Source organism: Hyaena hyaena, unplaced genomic scaffold (genome assembly GCF_003009895.1).
Source record: "Hyaena hyaena isolate Hyena2069 unplaced genomic scaffold, ASM300989v1 scaffold_807, whole genome shotgun sequence".
Taxonomy (NCBI): Eukaryota; Metazoa; Chordata; class Mammalia; order Carnivora; family Hyaenidae; genus Hyaena; species Hyaena hyaena.
The window spans coordinates 72853-90930 of NW_024081441.1; the positions used below are offsets into that span (position 1 = coordinate 72853).

General features: G+C 34.6%; 1 protein-coding gene across 1 annotated transcript in view; it reads right to left on the minus strand.

Moving 5' to 3' along the window:
* Positions 1 to 18078, minus strand: part of LOC120221761 (doublecortin domain-containing protein 1-like) — a 73906-nt gene that overhangs the window by 30203 nt on the left and 25625 nt on the right. Inside the window, exons 5-8 of the mRNA XM_039219321.1 lie at positions 15268 to 15431; positions 12081 to 12206; positions 9303 to 9408; positions 2523 to 2657 (exon numbers count right to left, since the gene is read on the minus strand). Of these exons, the coding sequence (XP_039075252.1) occupies positions 2523 to 2657; positions 9303 to 9408; positions 12081 to 12206; positions 15268 to 15431 (531 nt within the window). The remainder of the gene's footprint in view (positions 1 to 2522; positions 2658 to 9302; positions 9409 to 12080; positions 12207 to 15267; positions 15432 to 18078) is intronic.

Consider the following 18078-nt stretch of genomic DNA (forward strand, 5'->3'; position numbering starts at 1 on the left):
TTTGTACCAATTTAAAGTTTTACTCTGGGTCTAAATACCATGGGTTAAACATTTTTAAGCGGTTTGTGAACTGCTTTTGCTTTACGTGTTAAGATACTCTGAATAGGAAATTGATTGATAATATTGTTTTAATGGCCATTTAACAGGTTTTTTACTTCGAGAATCAACAACACATTTTAAATGAGTGGCAAACACTAAGGATTTATGGCATGCAAAATTGTCTATCCTAACAGATAAAAATATGTATTTTAGAAAAAGGGAGAGAACATTCATTCTAAAAAAAGATTTTCAAATTTGTTTTATTTTTAGTATGGAGCTTTATTTTTCATGTTTTTTGGTGGTAAAAAAAAATGAAACCACACACACACACAATTGGGAAAAGCAATTTTTTAAAATTTTGGTTCTAGTATGCACTAGGTTGAATCTTCATTTGACATGCTGTCTATATTGAAAGAAAACTGCTTTGGATGAGGAAAAAGAAACATTTATTAAGCACTTTCTATATACCAGACACTACGCTTGAACTTCACACATGCTTTCTTATTAATCATCATAGCAACCATGCAAGATAGATATGACTAACTTTATTTTATAGAAAAGGAAACAGTGGTTCAGTGCTACTAAGTAACTTTCTCAAGGTCATACAAAGGATTCTAATTCTGATCTACGTATCTCCAAAATCCATACTCTTTTTATTTTTTATTTTATTTTTTTATGTGTGTGGGGGAGAAATTACAAGTGGGGAAGGGGTAAAGAGAGGGGGCAGAGGATCTGAAGCAGGCTCTCTGCTGACAGCAGTGAGCCTGATGTGGAGCTCGGAACTCATAAACTGTGAAATCATGACCTAAGCTGAAATCAGGCGCTCAACTGGCTGAGCCACCCAGGTGCCCCTCCATATGTTTTTTGGTAAGCATTTCAATTATTTTTGAGGAAATTTTCGACAAGTACAAGGTTTTTGCTATCATAAAATTCTAGAAACAGATACCATGGAATTACAAAATATGAGCTCTAGAAAAGAACTTTCCATATCAACTGGTCCAACTCTTTACAGATAAGACTAAAGCCCAGATAGAGCGTGTGACTTACCTGAGGTCACACAAGGGTTCAGTGGCAATGCTGAAAACTAAAACACTTCCATAAATTGGCCAGAAATAGAGCAGCATTCTATATTACAGTAAAAAGGCATACGTTTTGAAGTCAGATAGACCAAGAATCTTTCCTCTGCCATTCACTAGTCTTAGTTTTTTCAGCTGTATAATGTATGAGATTAAATAAGATAATAAATATGTAGAAGATGCCTAACATATAGCAGATGTTTAACAAAATAGCAAATATTGTTATTAAACCTGAAGCAAAATACAACTTAAAAATGGTTCTCCAAGTTGGAAATACATTGAGGAAATATCCCATTTAACCTCATTCTGCCTTGATATATGAAATGAATATTCCTTGGTTCCTTTGTATCTGAATTATTCTATATGTTTGTTTTTAGCTTTCATAGAATCAAAACTTAACAGTTTAGAGCAATCCCAAATTTCATTTGAGAAAATAGTTACAACCTCCCCCGACCCCAACACAGTACCAGCAAGCTTGCCTGAGGTACTCTGCACCCATGGAAGTGCTAAGAAAAGGCCAAAATAATCTATGGCAAGGGGACAAGGGAAGACAGAAGAAGGGTAGATAAAAGCTGCACCATCTCTTTCTAGACATAACTATTAGATGGCAATTACAAAACATATTTCAATAAGAAGAGGAGAGGGGAGGACAATTAATGCTCTCAATTTAAATCAGATCCAGTATTATAATAGTAAAGTTAAAAAATTAAATAGTGTCGGGGAGCCTGGGTAACTCAGTCGGTTGAGTGTCCAACTTTGGCTCAGGTCATGATCTTGCATTCGTGGCTTTGAGCTCCACGTCGGACTCTGTGCTGACAGCTAGCTCAGAGCCTGGAGTCTGTTTCAGATTCTGTGTCTCCCTCTCTCTCTGAACCTTTCCTGGTCATGCTCTCTCTCTCTCAATCTCTCTCTCAGAAATAAGTAAAACATTAAAAAAATAAAAAGTTAAATAGTGTGAATACATTTAGGTGTAAAATGTGTTAGTCATTGTTCACATTTTATGCTCAGGGATTTCTCTTAAATTTGTCTTTGTGAAGATCATACACTATCACTATATGGTGTTAATCCACTAGGCTCCATGAAGCTCAGCAATGCATACAAAGGAGTGGAAGTAAATGACATTCAGAAAAATCTCATGAAAATGGTGAGTCTGTGGACTGTACATAAGCTCTGTGCTGAGTTTTAATACCTCTGAGTATGAACTAATCACATCTGAAAGTGAATTGAATGCCCACATGGGGATTTACAGAAGCCCTCTGCACCAGACACACCAAGGGCATTCATAACAGCCAACAACTTATCATGATTTCACTTGCATGCTTGTGTGCATGAAGGCACCAGGAGCTAGAGACACTGTGACCAGGGGGCATGCAAAGTCACTCAGGGAAAGGAGACACTCTTGGGTACCTTTGTGATCAGCCACACACTGGCTGCAGGCCACAGGGTTGATGGGGCTATCTGACTTCCACTGCTCACTTCCCTGTTTGAGGAGCTTCGCTTTCTGATGGAAACAGAGGCATGAAGGACAATATTGGGATCCACCTATACCATGAAAAGAAGTGTGCATTGTTAAACCAACAGTCTGAGAGTCCACCCTCTTCAACACATTCGTCCACAATAGGTTATCCTAAGACCTTATGTTTCTGATTGAGAAGTTCTCTTTGGAAACAATAATGCTCATTCCCATTTAATTCAATTCAATTAATATTTGTTGAGCATCAGCTCTGATATGCAAGGCACTAGACTGTGTGGTGTGGGATATGAAACAGTATTTTTGCTGCCCTAGAGAAACTTGTAACAGAAGAGTCAATAAGATGCACACACACACACGCACACACACACGGGAAGAAATAATGGATTGCAGAATGGGGACCTCAAAGGAGAGCAGTTAAAAGTCCCCACAATTTCTTTAGAATAAAGGCATATGAGTTGAGAATTTAGCGAAAGTTGTGAGGATGGATAGGAGGGGACCAACTGGTAAGACACAGTATCTGTGTTTCACATATTTGTTATCAGACTACATATGTCGAAGATCAGTATACCTTCTAGCATTTCTCATGTAGACTTGATTGTAAAATTACTAGACATTCACATCACCTGTAGAAATTCTCCTTAATATTTAATAAACTTTTTCACTAACTTACATGATCACTTTTTCTGAGTAATCATACTAAATTTCTAAGTACCAATATTTGTTTGTATAGGATTATGGGAATATGTCAGTTTTGCATTAAGCCAAATAAGTGATGTTGCTTCAATAACAATTTTTTCTAATACTAAAAAGTATATTCTAAATCTGTACTGATAATAGATATGTGTTGAGTGGCAACTGATTCTTAAAAATACAAAAATTAAATGATAATTTAAAAGGTAATGTTTATAAATTCAGTCAGGCAGTAACAAAAGGGTATAACTAATATATTTGGCAATTATTCTATAATGGAAGATAGTTACTCCCCAAGAGAAGAAAATGTCTTCTGAGTCCTATATGTGACAATAAAATTTTAAAAATACAGCAACCCCATGACATAAACAGATTTGACTTGCAGCTCTTTGATTGTGTATTTCCCAGTTAGCCAGTAGTGGCTGGATTCTGGAGGGGAATCCCCCACAGTTTCTGAACAATGATAAACTATATTCTACTAATCCACCCGCCACAAGACTCAGCATTTAAAGTAGCACTCTTACTCAACCTCCTAACTCGAAGTTGCCATCACACTCAAAACTCTCCTCTGCAAGTGGGAAGAAGATCGTTTTGACTGGAATTAGTCAGACAGAAGAACTGTACTGCCAACTGCTTCTTTGTACAGCACCTGCTGCCAGCGCCTAAATTCTTGTTATCTCCACAACATGGTTTAATCTTTTAACAGTTGGCTTATTGGTGAAGAGTGAAGGGGTCCTTTGTGTCTGTCTTGGGTTGGCACCCAGTATTAACACCATGCTGTTCTTCGAGAGATATTTTGCTGGACAGTTCCCAAGTGATTCTACATAGACCAGACACAGCCAGGCCCACTAACTCAGCTTCATTGCCTGTTATTAAGAGAAAAAAATCTTGCCAAGTCTGGGGTTCTGATACATTTAAAATTGACAATGGCCATTAAATTTCAATTTGTGACTTTGCCTTCTTTTCTCTTTTTAGTTTAATTGGATAGTTTAGCTTGAGACCAATCATTTGTGAAGGTGAGGAAAATAAAGACTGAAAACTGCAATTCATAAAAGAAAAGTGCTCTGACAACCTGAAACATGGTACACCATGTGTATGCGCACACACACACACGTATGCATTCAACAGCATTTATGTTGAGACTGTTTTCTAAATACATACCATCACGTATGTCAAGAAAATCTCTTGTATTCTTCTGAATACCTCCTCTCTCTATATATGTATAGCTCACTTTAAATGGCCATTATGATTTTGGTTGTCTGAATAAACTGTGCTGATACAGAAGCTGCCAGTGATTTTAAAAATGAGGCATTCATATTCTGTGCCTATTAAAACTTTTTGTTTAATTTTCTTTTTCCAAATCACTAGTGAAAGTGGATTGGCCTTCAATATTCCTGTGAAAATTCAAAATAATAAGAGAACCACTTACGGTGTTACTTACAGATCTACTGAAAAATAAAATATAAGACAATGAAATTTTTCTTGAAAGGAGAAGCTTTTTATTCTGAACAATTTTTGTTTTTACTACATAGAAATTTTATAAGATTTTTCACGTTTGATAGTGAATTTAGGGCCAAGTTAAAAAAATGATACACAAATTAAAATCACAACTATAAGAAATGTTATAACATCTCTTTCCTCACATCCCTGATGTTCATTTTTATTGTTTTCATTCTCTAAAGCTATCAATACACCCACTTCAAAGGCCAAGAACTGGAGAAGTCTAAAAGCACAAGATATCAGTGAGTACATAATTATGCAATCAAAGATATAAGATGTAAATAGGCAGTCCTCAAATAGCTTCCAAATATTGGTCTAAAAATAAGGAAGGGACTCAGGATTTTATTAAAGTTCTGTGACCTATTCTAATGGCAACCAGTTCAAAATTAAAAATAAAATTTTGTCTTCCCCACTATCAATTATTTGTAGAAAACATTATTTTTCAATGATGTGCTTTACAAATAAATAGGACAGTAAAAAAGTGTCCATTCTTTTCCCAGCCTCCTTTGTGACATATAAAATAATTTATTCTGCTAGCATCCATGACTGCTGATTTATAAGCTGTAAGTTTATAACTTGTAACTAGTATGCCACAATTCTAAAATCATGATTTGGTATTGTTTTCACTATTCCCATACCAAAAGTTGTCACTAATGTCCTACTAATGTCTGATTATACCAAAAGGCTAGGATTAAAGTATGTTTCCTTTCCATTTTGGCAGAATATATTACCTGTCAAATACTGGAGTCTACTTTTCTGCTATTTTTTCCCATATTCAGGTACTACTAAAACTATTCCTCTCATGAAATGCTTTTTTTCTTTTATATTAACTACCATGAAGATTAAATCTCATCCAGTGCATGGAAATAATTTAATTTTATTGCCCTTAAACTGAAGCAATATGAAAATGTTGCCAATTTAGATAACAATAGAGAACTGTGGAAAGATGTATTTGCCAAACTGTCAATTTGTGGTAGATTCCAAACCTTCTTTTGAATGGATAAAAGAGCAACAGGTTGTAATTGTCAGGGTTATATCTATCTCCCACATTACTAATAGGGATTATATGTTCCAAATTTTTCTCTGTAGGAAAGGTTTTACTTGTCAATAAGAGACTTAAAAGAACAGTCAGGGGTTGGGGCACTGGTATCTCTTTCTCAAGCCAATTTTAAAACGTATGCATCAAGAATATCGGCTTTTGCCTCCCTCTCTCTACCCCTGTTGTAATCCTCTTAGTGTCTTCTTTACCACAATGAGCAACAAGATTCTACAATAAAAGGCCCTATAGATATCTATCACCTCTGCTAGAATTGCTCTTTAAAAGTGCTTCATTTTAGGTTATTAAACTACTATTTCCAATGCACTGATCACCTCTCTGTATATAATTAGAGATGCTTTTCTGAAAAGATTGTAAAGATTTCATAGCTAAGGGAGGGCCATTTTTCTTTGAAAGCTACTTTTTACTAGACAGTTTACCAAATCATTGCTTTCTTATATTACTATTTTGGTCACACTAAAATTTTATTCAAAACCAATTTCTTCCTCTAAAAATATGATAGCGTACAAACTTTTATTTGAGTTTTCTCTTTTTCACTGAATCATTAAAACCAGTTAATAATGATTAAATAAGTAGATTGTTATTCTCTTATTATTCAACATTATAAAATATAGTTATCTTTTAAAAGTCCTACATTGGCATAAAATCAAAAAAGAAGCCTCCTTTGAGTTCTTTACCTCTGATAGCTTTTGGATATCCTGGGTTTTTTTTTTCTAGCTTTGAGCTGGTTTCTGTTGAATGAGTTAATTAACCAGCGAATTCAATTCCATCTAGCTAACTCTGAACATCTAGATATTACAGTAATGACAAGGATGACCAGGATGCCCTTTGCCCTTGAGAAAGATCTAATTCAGCAGGGAGGATAAAAAAAAGACCTCCTGAGTTATTCCCAACACAAACACCAAATCAGATCTTGCCTCTGTTTGAATATTTCCAATGGCCCCTTGTTTTCTACAGAACAATATCCAGAATCCCTAACAATGAATTAGACCCTTTATGATCTGATTAGATTCTCAGTGGAATCTACTATTCTTTCTTTTCTTCCTCAATGTGTCATGATATATGTTCATACTTGGAGCACTGTTTGACTTTTTAAAAAAAATTTTTAATGTTTATGTTTGAGAGAAAGAGAAACAGAGCATGAGTAGGGGAGAGCCAGAGAGAGAGTGAGACATAGAATCCAAAGCAGGCTCCAGGCTCTGAGCTGTCAGCACAGAGCCTGATGGAGGGCTTGAACTCACAAACCACGAGATCATGACCTCAGCTGAAGTTGGATGCTTAACCAACTGAGCCACCCAGGCACCTTGACTTTGAACCATGTAAAAAATGCTTAATAGGAACAGCATCAAGTTCAAACTCATTATAATGAGGGTGTGAGTCCAGAAACATTATATCTAATTTGGAGATGAAGGTTGGTAAAAAGAGATTTCATGACACAGGCATAAATCAGATAAGACTAGAATGATGGGCAGAATTTCAGCAAGCATTTAAAGAATGCCAGCTGTATGTCAGACACTGTATTAGAAAATGGCATAAGGGTGTTAAAAGGCTGTTGGGTAATGACAAAGAAATAAATGTTGAATTCCAGGCAAAGGGATCCACATGGGCATAACAGAAATCATAAAGTACTTTCAGAAAACAACAAATGAACAATCAGGCTTGGCTAACACATGAGGAACATATTAGAAAATATTGAGCCTTGAAAGATAGTTTGTAGCTAAATTTTAAAAATCATTCATAAAAAATGTATTGTGTACCTGCCCTACATTCAAAACCTGTCCTAGAATTCAAAAATACAAAGATGGGTGAGACATAATGTGTCTGCCCCAAGAATTCTCAATTTAGTGTAAGAGAAAGACATAAAAATAAATGACTATACCAAAACACAAACTCTAAGGATGAATAGGTGGTTCAATAATATGAGGTTCATTCTTTTTGGAGGACCTAAGAAGCCTTTATGGAAGAAGGAAAAAGTTGAATAAAACCTTAAAAGGGAAGGAATGGTAATGGTGTGGGGAGGGTGGGGGAGGGCAGTATATTGTAGGCAAAGAACAACACACACCATGGTACAAGAGTACCAAAGTGAAAAACATGTTATGGGGCACAATATATTAGCTCTAACTGTAGTGTAGGGTATAAAGATCAAGAAGAGAAGATTGAAGAGAAGATTGGGAAGGCAAGTTGAGAGTAGAGGTGGATTAGAGGAGGATTTGGAATTTAGAGGAGTTGGAATTTCAGTAGGCAACTTCCAGGGTTACAAGTTTTTTGAATAGGAAATAATACCACAGCAAAAAAACTAAAAAGCAATGCCAACAGGATCAGAACTAAGGTAAATAAATATTAATGTCAGATAAATACAAAATACAAAAGGCATTCATTCTTACTGTACCATTCAAGTTGCATTTATGTTCTAAATTTGCTTAAAATCTAACAGGATTAGAAATACAGTTGACCATGGAATAACACAGGCTTAAACTGCGTGGGCCCACTTACATGAGGATTTTCTTTGGTATAGTACAGTCCTGTAAATGTATTTTCTCTTCCCTATGATTTTCTTAATAACATTTTCTTTTCTCCAGCTTGTTTTATTGTGATAATACAGTACATAATGCATACAGTATATAAAATATGTGCTTATAGACTTTATGTTATTGGTAAAGTTTCTGGTTAACTGGTAGGCTATTCACAGTTAAATTTGTGGGCAGTCAAAAAGCAAATGTGGAAGAATACCTCAGTCAGTTAAGTATCCAGTTTCGGCTCAGGTCATGATCTCATGATTTGTGGCTTTGAGTCTCATATTGGGCTCTGAGCTGTCAGCACAGAGCCCTGAGCCTGCTTCGGATTCTGTGTGTGTATGTGTGTGTGTGTGTGTATGTGTGTGTGTGTGTGTGTGTCTGTGTGTGTCTTTGCCCCTCTCCCATTAATGTTCTCTCTCTCTCTGTCTGTCTCAAAAATAATAAATTAAACATTTTTTTAAAAAGTTTCTTTTAAAAGACATTTCATAGCTCAGTTAGAGGAGAAAATTTTTTACTGGCATGAAAAATTTCTAGGTATAAATTAATGTATAGACCTTTTGGGTTGGACTGCCATGAGTTGGGTTTCCAAAGAACTCCTATTCCTTAAATACATTGATCCATAGAGCAAATAGATCAAATCTTTGTTTAATAGCCTTCTTAAAGAGTTTTAAAACAATGTCAAATAATTAATACAGTAGATAGAAACAAAATATGCTAACCAATAGTACTTAAATGACATAATTCAGGTAAAAAAATTTCCCGGAAGGAATACTATATATTGGTTCAGTTTTTAAAGTGCTTAATTAATAGGAAGTAAAGACTAATGCCCCAATATTTGTAAAATAATTTAAACTTTTCAAAAACTTTCACAAAATCCGCTTAGTCACCATATACTGAATGATGACCCAATACATAAAATACCTTTATTAAGTACAATAAATAATTCTGACCTTGCTCTGTAGGAAATGGTTCTCCAAGTCCACCTTTTCAAATTGATCAGGTATCTTTTGACTGATATCGTTGAAATTAACTGGGAATCCCTCACAAACTTCCCAACTAAGAAAAGTAAAATATTTTAATTATTTTTGTTAAAATGTACTTAATTACAAAACTCTTTAATCTACTAGCATAATAACTTATGTATCTTATACTCTACTAGGGAGAGAAAAACAAATTTATAGTCCATAATCTTTTTAAACAGAAATTTGTAAAGTGTTTTGCTATCCATAATTGGGAAAAGGGAGACTTTAAATTTGTATCTTGCAATTAATTATGATACTGAGGAATTCCATGCCTAATTAATGCCTAATTAATTATTAATAGAACAGAGCAACAAAAAATTACTTTTAATTTTACAGAATCACTCATAGTGGGTACTATCTTCATTATTCAATTTTATTCTAAATACAATGGACTATGAATAATAACATGTTTTTATACTTAGAATGGTTATGTCAAACACATTATTTTAGTGATTTTTAGACAGACTTAAGAGGCAGCACAGTCTAATGGGCACAAGGACAAACCACATACTGAAGGAATGGGTTTCATTCTTACTTCACCCAAATCGCTTATTTTAAAAGGAAACCAATCCTAACTCTAAAGAAATTATCTGGCAAAACACTGATATGTTAAGATTCATGATATAGCATGTTATTCAACAGGAACCAGTTCTGGGGCTGGTAATAGTATTTTTTTTCAATACCCAGAGAATTATAAATTAGAGAATGATTATTAAGATTTCAAATGATGCACATTAGAGTATAGAAAGAAAATTCAAATGGAATCCAAAAATTATGTATATTGTCTTCAAATACGTTTGCTTTCAGTAAAGGTAGTTTCATATTGTTATGCTTTGTGACCTACATCTAACTTAAAAACCACTCAATAAAACAGTACCCATTTTATCCAAGGAAGGAAATTACGGAGAAATACGTGAATTAAAAATTAAACTCTTGCTAAAACTTGGAGGGAAAGGGTCTGGTCAAATTTAGTAGCTTGGGGAAAGATTGGGACACAAGAAATAAATCTTATATATGGAAATGCTTACAAAAAGAAATGCTGATAAGTTATCTTCTATCTATAAAGAAAAAAAAAAGAAGAAAAAACAGATTCTAATCTTGCCTGGAAAGTGCAGGCAATCACTGGGGGACAGAGTTGTTTAAACAACCAAAGAAGACCAAAGAATTCATCTTTATAGACATGTTTAGCAACAGGTTGACACTATAGCTCATCAGACTGCTTTTGCCTCTCTGGATTTTTCCTCTACAGCCTTTTCACTTGTATACTGAGGAAGACTATAATTTGTTAAAATACAAAATATTAAATATAGATGGGACCTTACAGAAAGATCACCTAATCCAACACACTCTCAGTGTCTATTACAATAGCCACTAGCCATATATAACCTATTTAAATTAGAATCAGAATAATTTAGCTGCACCTGGGTGGCTCAATCAGTTAAGCATAGGACTCTTGGTTATGGCTCAGGTCATGATCTCATGGTTTGTGGAATCAAGCCCCACATCAGGCTCTGCCCTGACAGCATGGAGCCTGCTTGGTATTCTCTCTCTTCTCTCTCCTCTTTCTCTGCCCCTCCTCCTTCTCAAAATAAACATTTTTAATGTTTATTTAGTATAATTTAAGCAAAATAAAAACTCAATTACTCAGTCACATTAGTCATATTTTTAGTGCTCAATAGTTAGTTATAACATATGCTTCTATCATCATAGAAAGTTCTACTGAACAGTGCTAACAGTGGGTAAGTCCTCAGTTCTTTTTTTTTTAATGTTTATTTATTTATTTGGAGAGACAGCATAAACAGGGAAAGGGAAGAGAGAGAGGGGGAGAGAGAGAGTACCAAGCAGGCTGCTCACTGCCAGCACAGAGCCCAATGTGGGGCTCAGTCACACAAAACACGAGATCATGGCCTGAGCCAAAATAAAGAATCTGTCACCCAACCAACTGAGACACCCAGAGAGGCCAAGCCCACAGTTCTTAAAGAAGACAATTTGGGTTAGAATCCTGGCTCTATCATGTACCAGTATGTGAATGGACAAATTACTCTGTCCCTCTGTGCCTCAGTTTCTGTCTTTATAAAATGGAATAATAATGAGATAAGGTAATGATGGGATTAAAATAATTGTTTTGAGGATGAAATAAATCCTTACCCAATTCATTTAGAACTACAGCCAACACTTAGTAAGTACTGGGTTTTATTATTTATAGATAAGAAGCCGACAACCATCTGCTCACATACAATCATGAGCAGAGATGGGTCTAGAAGCTCAAATCTTCTAACTCCTGTTTTGCCACCACCCCACAAATTTTCTAGCATATTGCTTCTGTTCTCATCATCATCAAATGAGATGCTTAAATATGAACACTCCTACAAGAAAACATATTATTTAATATTTTAATGATTCCACTCAAAACTCTTCATTTAGAAAGAACCACTAAAAACAGTTTTTACATTTCAAATAAAATTGTTACCTCTGCAAAGCAGAAACTATAGTCCGCTCATTGCTTCATACAGTTTTATAAAACTTAAGAAAAGTTACTGATAAGTCTTTATAGACACTAGCTCAGTACATCATGAAATAAGTCAATAAAATACACAATTGTTTATGAAGACAATTAAAGAACATCTTTCAGCTTTTCAATCTCTCACTCTGGAAAATTAGAATTACATAATTCAGATTACTTTAACCAAGCACATGTTACTTTACTTGTCACATCCAGGTAGCAGAACAGCATTAGGATCCAAGAAGGTTTTATATGCAACTGTAATGCCCTCTCTGTCAAATGCAGTCACCTGATCAAAGGTCAGACCCAAAACAGGGTTTAGTGGAGATCTGAAAAATGGAAAAAAAACATCAAAGTGATCAAATTATACAAACACTGAAATTTGAGCACAAATAAAAAATAAACCTATAAAAACAGTGAGTATTAAAGTCAGGAAATTAGTGAATTTCCTATTATAAAGCACTATAGTTGATATTTTATACTAATACCTGAAATGCACATTTTAGTTTATTTGGCTGATTGATAATATGTCAAGGATAGTTGCAATACATATAATTTTAAAAAATAATTTCAATACTAAAAGCAAAGTATTTAGTTGAGAAAAACAAGCAACTGTCATTCATACAATGCAATACACTTAATATTCTCTGGAGCTGATAATTAAATGAATTCTTAATATTTGGCTATAAACTACTATTCTTTGTAAGCTCACTAAATGCTAGGCTGATTTCATTTTTCATATTACATACTGTTAGGTATTTTGTTTTAGATTAATTTAATTATATGAGAATTAAAATCAAATGAGAAACGTCTTAAATAAAAACAATGGCAACTGGCATTATGTTATCTATGAGCCATTTTTGTCTAAACTGGTGACAAAGACTTGATATTTAACTTTATAATTATAGGACTCAACCACATCACCTGTGTAGCGTTGTCAAAAAAAATTTTAATTGAAGCTAATCATGAGAGAATAGTGCCTGAACTCTTTAAAAATTTTCAATGTCATGAAAAGCAAAACAAAGGTGAGAGAATATTCCAGATTAAAGAGAACTAAAGAAAATAACTATATGCAATACATGAATCTTAATTGGATCCTGGACTACAAAAAACTCTGAAGCACATTTTGGGTAGATTAAACATAGATTGTAAATTAGGTGATATTACATTATTGTGGACTGTGCTAGATATTATGATGTGGTAACATAAAAGAACGTCCTATTATTCTTCAGTTACATGACAGGGAGCATTTATAATGAAACTTTAATGATTGTCTAGAAGTAATCTCAAACCTCTCAAAAGAGAGAGAAGGGAGATATAAGAGGTAAGATTAACATGGCAGCGTTTTAAACTTGTGAACCCAGGTGAAGAATATATAGATATTCATTGTACTGTTTTCAAGTTTTCTGTAGATGGGGGATCTTGTCCAAACTAAAAATTGGGAGAAAAATAATTACAAGACTCAAAATAAAAGCAGATATTGGCAAAATCATCTTTTTATAAATGAATAAACCAATTCCACATATCAATATATATTAGGCACATTAGAATCACTGTCTAAAAATGAATATCATTTATTTAGTACATATTGCACATTGTATCAACATATTTTAAACTGGACCTAGGAAATAACTTTTAGATATAAATTTTAGAAATTCCAATAGTAGCAAAATGCTATAATGGTTCCCTAGTGCTTTATATTGGGATCAGAACCAGAAAAAAATATTATCCTATTAAAATAACAATGACATATAAGCAATATACACTTATGAATTCTTCCAGCTACAATCCTCAGGTGATTTTAGGGTATTCTAGATACTTAGCATTTTACTAGTTATTCTATAAATATGATCTAATTAACCAAGAATAAGTGTGGTGGTTGATCTTATTAAAATTACAAGCATCATTAGAAACATCAAAATTAGTCATTGTTTTCATTTTAATAATACTACTTAAGAAGAAATTATTAGACATACATTTTATTAAAGCCTTTCCTTGTAATTGGAAGAGCTTGCTAAATTATTCAAGAATCCTTGCCGCTGTAAAATTCATTGCTGTTCTATGGGGCACCTGGGTAGCTCAGTCAGTTAGGCAACTGACTTCAGCTCAGGTCATGATCTCACAGTTCATTGCTGTTCTACCATTGTAAAAACAATTCTTAAATGTAGTTAAATTATATTTTGAAACCTGTCTATGGAAGGAAACATCATTCCTTACATATATTTTTAATTCTATAAATTACACAGCATAAGAAATTATTAAGCAATTTAATTTTACTCTACTGGGAAAGAAGAAACAAAATTTCATAATATGCTACCCACAATTAATGCAACCAACTCCTTCATGAATTTCTGAGTAGATTTATTTCAGTATATAAAATTTTGACTATTAGAATATATAGCAAATCCAATCAGCTCCTAGTATATCTATGCTATTTTCATTATAATTAATATATGATCAATTATACCTGATAGGCAAAAGTATTTTTCTCTATTTACCTTATTCAAATAAATAAAAGCTTAAAATTTTTTTAAATAGGCAGAAAAGTAAGTTTAAGTTTCCTGACAAGCAGTTTCAGAGTTCATCTGGATGTGTCCTGTCAAAATATGCATAAATTTTAAGATATTCCACACAACAGCCCAGCTCATCAGTGCCTGTAGGCTGCAGCCTTTTTCTTTTCCCAGAAACACAGATAATTTTATGCAGGAATTTACCAATCTACAAAAATTTACGCAATGCTCAGCAATAACCAGTAATTATTGTGGGATAATGTAAGGCACTTTTGAGGAATATAACTTTGATAGGATAGGGCTTACAAGCTTTACCAATTTATCTTTAGCTGTCCTGTCATTGGTGCTTAAAAGGTTAAGACTTTATTTGTGAAAACATAGAGAGATAGAGGGGAATCATGTTGTCTACAGCTTCATAAATCTTGCTTAAGATCCTTTTCAATTACCATCCATTTCTCCTTTAAAAAGGGACAAAAAAATAGAGGAGTGGAAGCAGGTCAGGGCAGTGTGCGACAATGACAGTGTGATGGGCTTGGGCCCCCCGTGGCGTTTCCATCTGCTATCATTAAGGTGACTACTCAGACATGAACAAATCCCACTTGCTGTGCTGACAGGCAGACTTCAAGAACTATGACAAGGCATTAAGACAGAAAGTCAGAGAGACAGAGAAAGAGAGAGAGAGAGAGAAGGAGAGAGAGAGAGGGATGTCATATCTCACAAACAATACTGCTTCACAAGAAACACCCTGGAAATTTTATTGGAATACAGAATTTCATAAAACAATCACAAAGGGTACTACTTGGCTTCTCAACTCTCCTTTTAAATTAGCTTGCCCCTGGATAGATTGAGGACAGACAGAAAATAAACACCTTGTTCCTACCTGTATGCTTTACCGTAAGAGACCCAAATTTTTTGTTCATTCTTCAGCAAAAGTGGATTCTTAATTTCTTGGCCGTGCTCATCAAAAAGCCGGATTGAAGAAAAATTGAGGCCTGGTGGGCTGATGGGAGATCCTTGAAGCCTCTGATGAATCTTGAGAAGTAACTGGTGGTAGGAAAAAATAATGAAGAAGAAGAAGAAGAAGAAGAAGAAATGATATAAAATGCGAACATCTATAATAAACTGTCTGTACTCTGTAACAAATGAATCCAAACAAATGATAATTAAATTCATATAGAATGTTAAAAGAAGTGTGAAATGATGGCAATATTTAGCTCAGTGTAAAGTAACAAAATGAGCATGGGCTTTTAACCAGCAGGGGGTGCCACAGGCTTGTGATTGAGCTCTGACCCTTTGGCACGGGGACTGAAAGCAGATGTGACAGTCTTACAGAAAGAGCAGTTAGCTTCTACACATGGTAACAGTCCTCTTTGATAAGGGTTATGCTTTTCTTGTGTGAACTACACATTTTGTTAGGCTCCTTCCAGAGCATGTTCAAGTTTTACAACCAGCAACCTCCCCGTCCCTAACTAACCTCAGGTAACCACTGGTAGAACAATTTACCACTTACAGGATTACAGAAATAAACATGATTGTCAGCCTATGTTGATTCACTTAGACAAACTCTTGAATGTAGTTTAATCAAGAGCCTTTCAAAGGCTTGTGAGCTGCTTCAATAATGAAAATGTTTCCAAGTTGTGAGTAAGCTATAATTGAAATGTGAAGTATGAAATGCTGCCATTTAATATTCTAAATAATAACATTGTTAATGTTTGCTTCTCTCGTACACTCAGGGTTGCTAAATTATCAAGATATTTCTATTTTAAAGCACATTTTAAATGAAAGTAATTTTAACAGAACTATGTTGCATATGGAATTTTAAAGGACATTTTTCCTTATCTGTCAACTTTGTTTGAATGTTTAGGTCTCTGCTCTTTCCTGCTCTGCACCCCACACTATCCATCACTCTGTTCCCCCTGGAGCCTTCTGTCACCACATCCTTTTCTTCTCTCCCTTGTCGGTTCTTACATCTCTCAATTTCTTGTTACTCTGTAATCTCGGCAGGGATGAAGATATATTTGTGGCCTTTTCTGGCCTAGCTGCTATTCAGGGTGCTTTTTTGGCTCCTTCTATTAATTCCCATTGAAGGTATTTTGAGAAGCTAAATGCCAAAGCTTAGAGGAAAGAAGACAAAGTTGCGATCCTGTCGTATACTTCATGTTTCCTCACCTATTGGCTATAAACTCTTGTTCGGGTAAAATATTTTCTTTGATCAGCAACTATAGTATAGAACACCTAAGACTTAAGCTTTGTTGTAATTAGAGATAAATAACCATATTTCTAACCTCATCATCTCTACCTTGTTTTCATTCACCTCTATGTTGACCATATTTTCACTCTTAAGCATCAGAAAGGCTGAAAACAATGAAATATTTTTTATTTCATTAAAGTTAATGTTTCTCATCCGGCCTAACCAAGTCCTTTGAATTAAAAATAATGATTACTATGCTCTTTAGGAGTATATTAGGGAAGGTCCTAGTACAGCAAAAATCTGTATTGTTTTTAGCTTTGTTCATTGAAACCGCAAACATATTTTGAATTCTATAGATTGTTTTTATGAAGCCCTACATTTATTTCTGTGTGATCTCAGACCATGAGCTTATTTTTTGTTGCATTGCTATTATTTCAGGAAATATGGAATGCTGATCATCTTTTAAATCACAGTGATTTTGCTTCACAGGCATCATCCTTTTTTGTAAAGGGGAGAGATATAAAGATTTAAGGCCTGATTCAAGAAAGAAATGTGTGCACAGAGGATAGGGGTATGTGGCAGGAGGATATGAATACCTGACCACTTAACCAAATTCATTTTCACAGTCTCTATTTTCTCAACTGAATTTTAGGTGTTCAAAGATGAGCATTCAAGAGTCTACAGGAGGTCAGGGCCTCAGTTCCTTTCATCTCTAGGTCATTGGCTAGGGCAGGGTTATGGCAACCAAAAGTTGTGATAATCTTCACCCAGTTATCTTTAAAGCTATCATCACCAGGCCTTTATGAGACAAGAATTTGTTCAAGGACCTGAAAAGAGTGTGAAACATCTTAGGCTAATGATTGAGACAAGTGCACACCAAGGGAACAGGCATTCTTGGATACCACAAGGGAATCTCCCTAACAAAGAGCTTTATCCCCTCAGATTTACTTGCATATAAAAGCAAAGCATAGGTCAATTTCAATATGCCATAAGCCAACACAAAAACTTTCTCTGAAATAATATCTTCCTGTATAAGATAACATAAATACTGATTTCAGTTTTAATGTAAACCAAAAAGTAAAATTTTCTAATACAAATAAGAGGGAAAGTAGAGGATTCTAGGAAGGTTTTTATACAATGGTGATTTATATAGTTAGAAATGTGATGGTATAAAGAAACCAACCAAGGCTCTTGATCCTTCTCTCTCTAATCAGTCAAGGTAGCTATCTCTTCTGGGTCCAGCCAATGACCAGATCAGATGAAAATCTCCTAATTCTGTACAACTCTTGTGATTGACTGTAAAGGCCAGGTAAAGGATACCACCAGGGAGAGGTTAAGTCTGAGGGTGCTGAACTGAAGGGAAAGGAGCAAGTTTATAAACAAAGGCCAAGGAATAGAGACCAAAACATTGGTATATGCTGGGGTGCATAACCCCAATTTGTAAAGAACAGGGTATTCAGTGTCCTTTTATTTAAGACAAAGATCCAAAATAAAGACCCT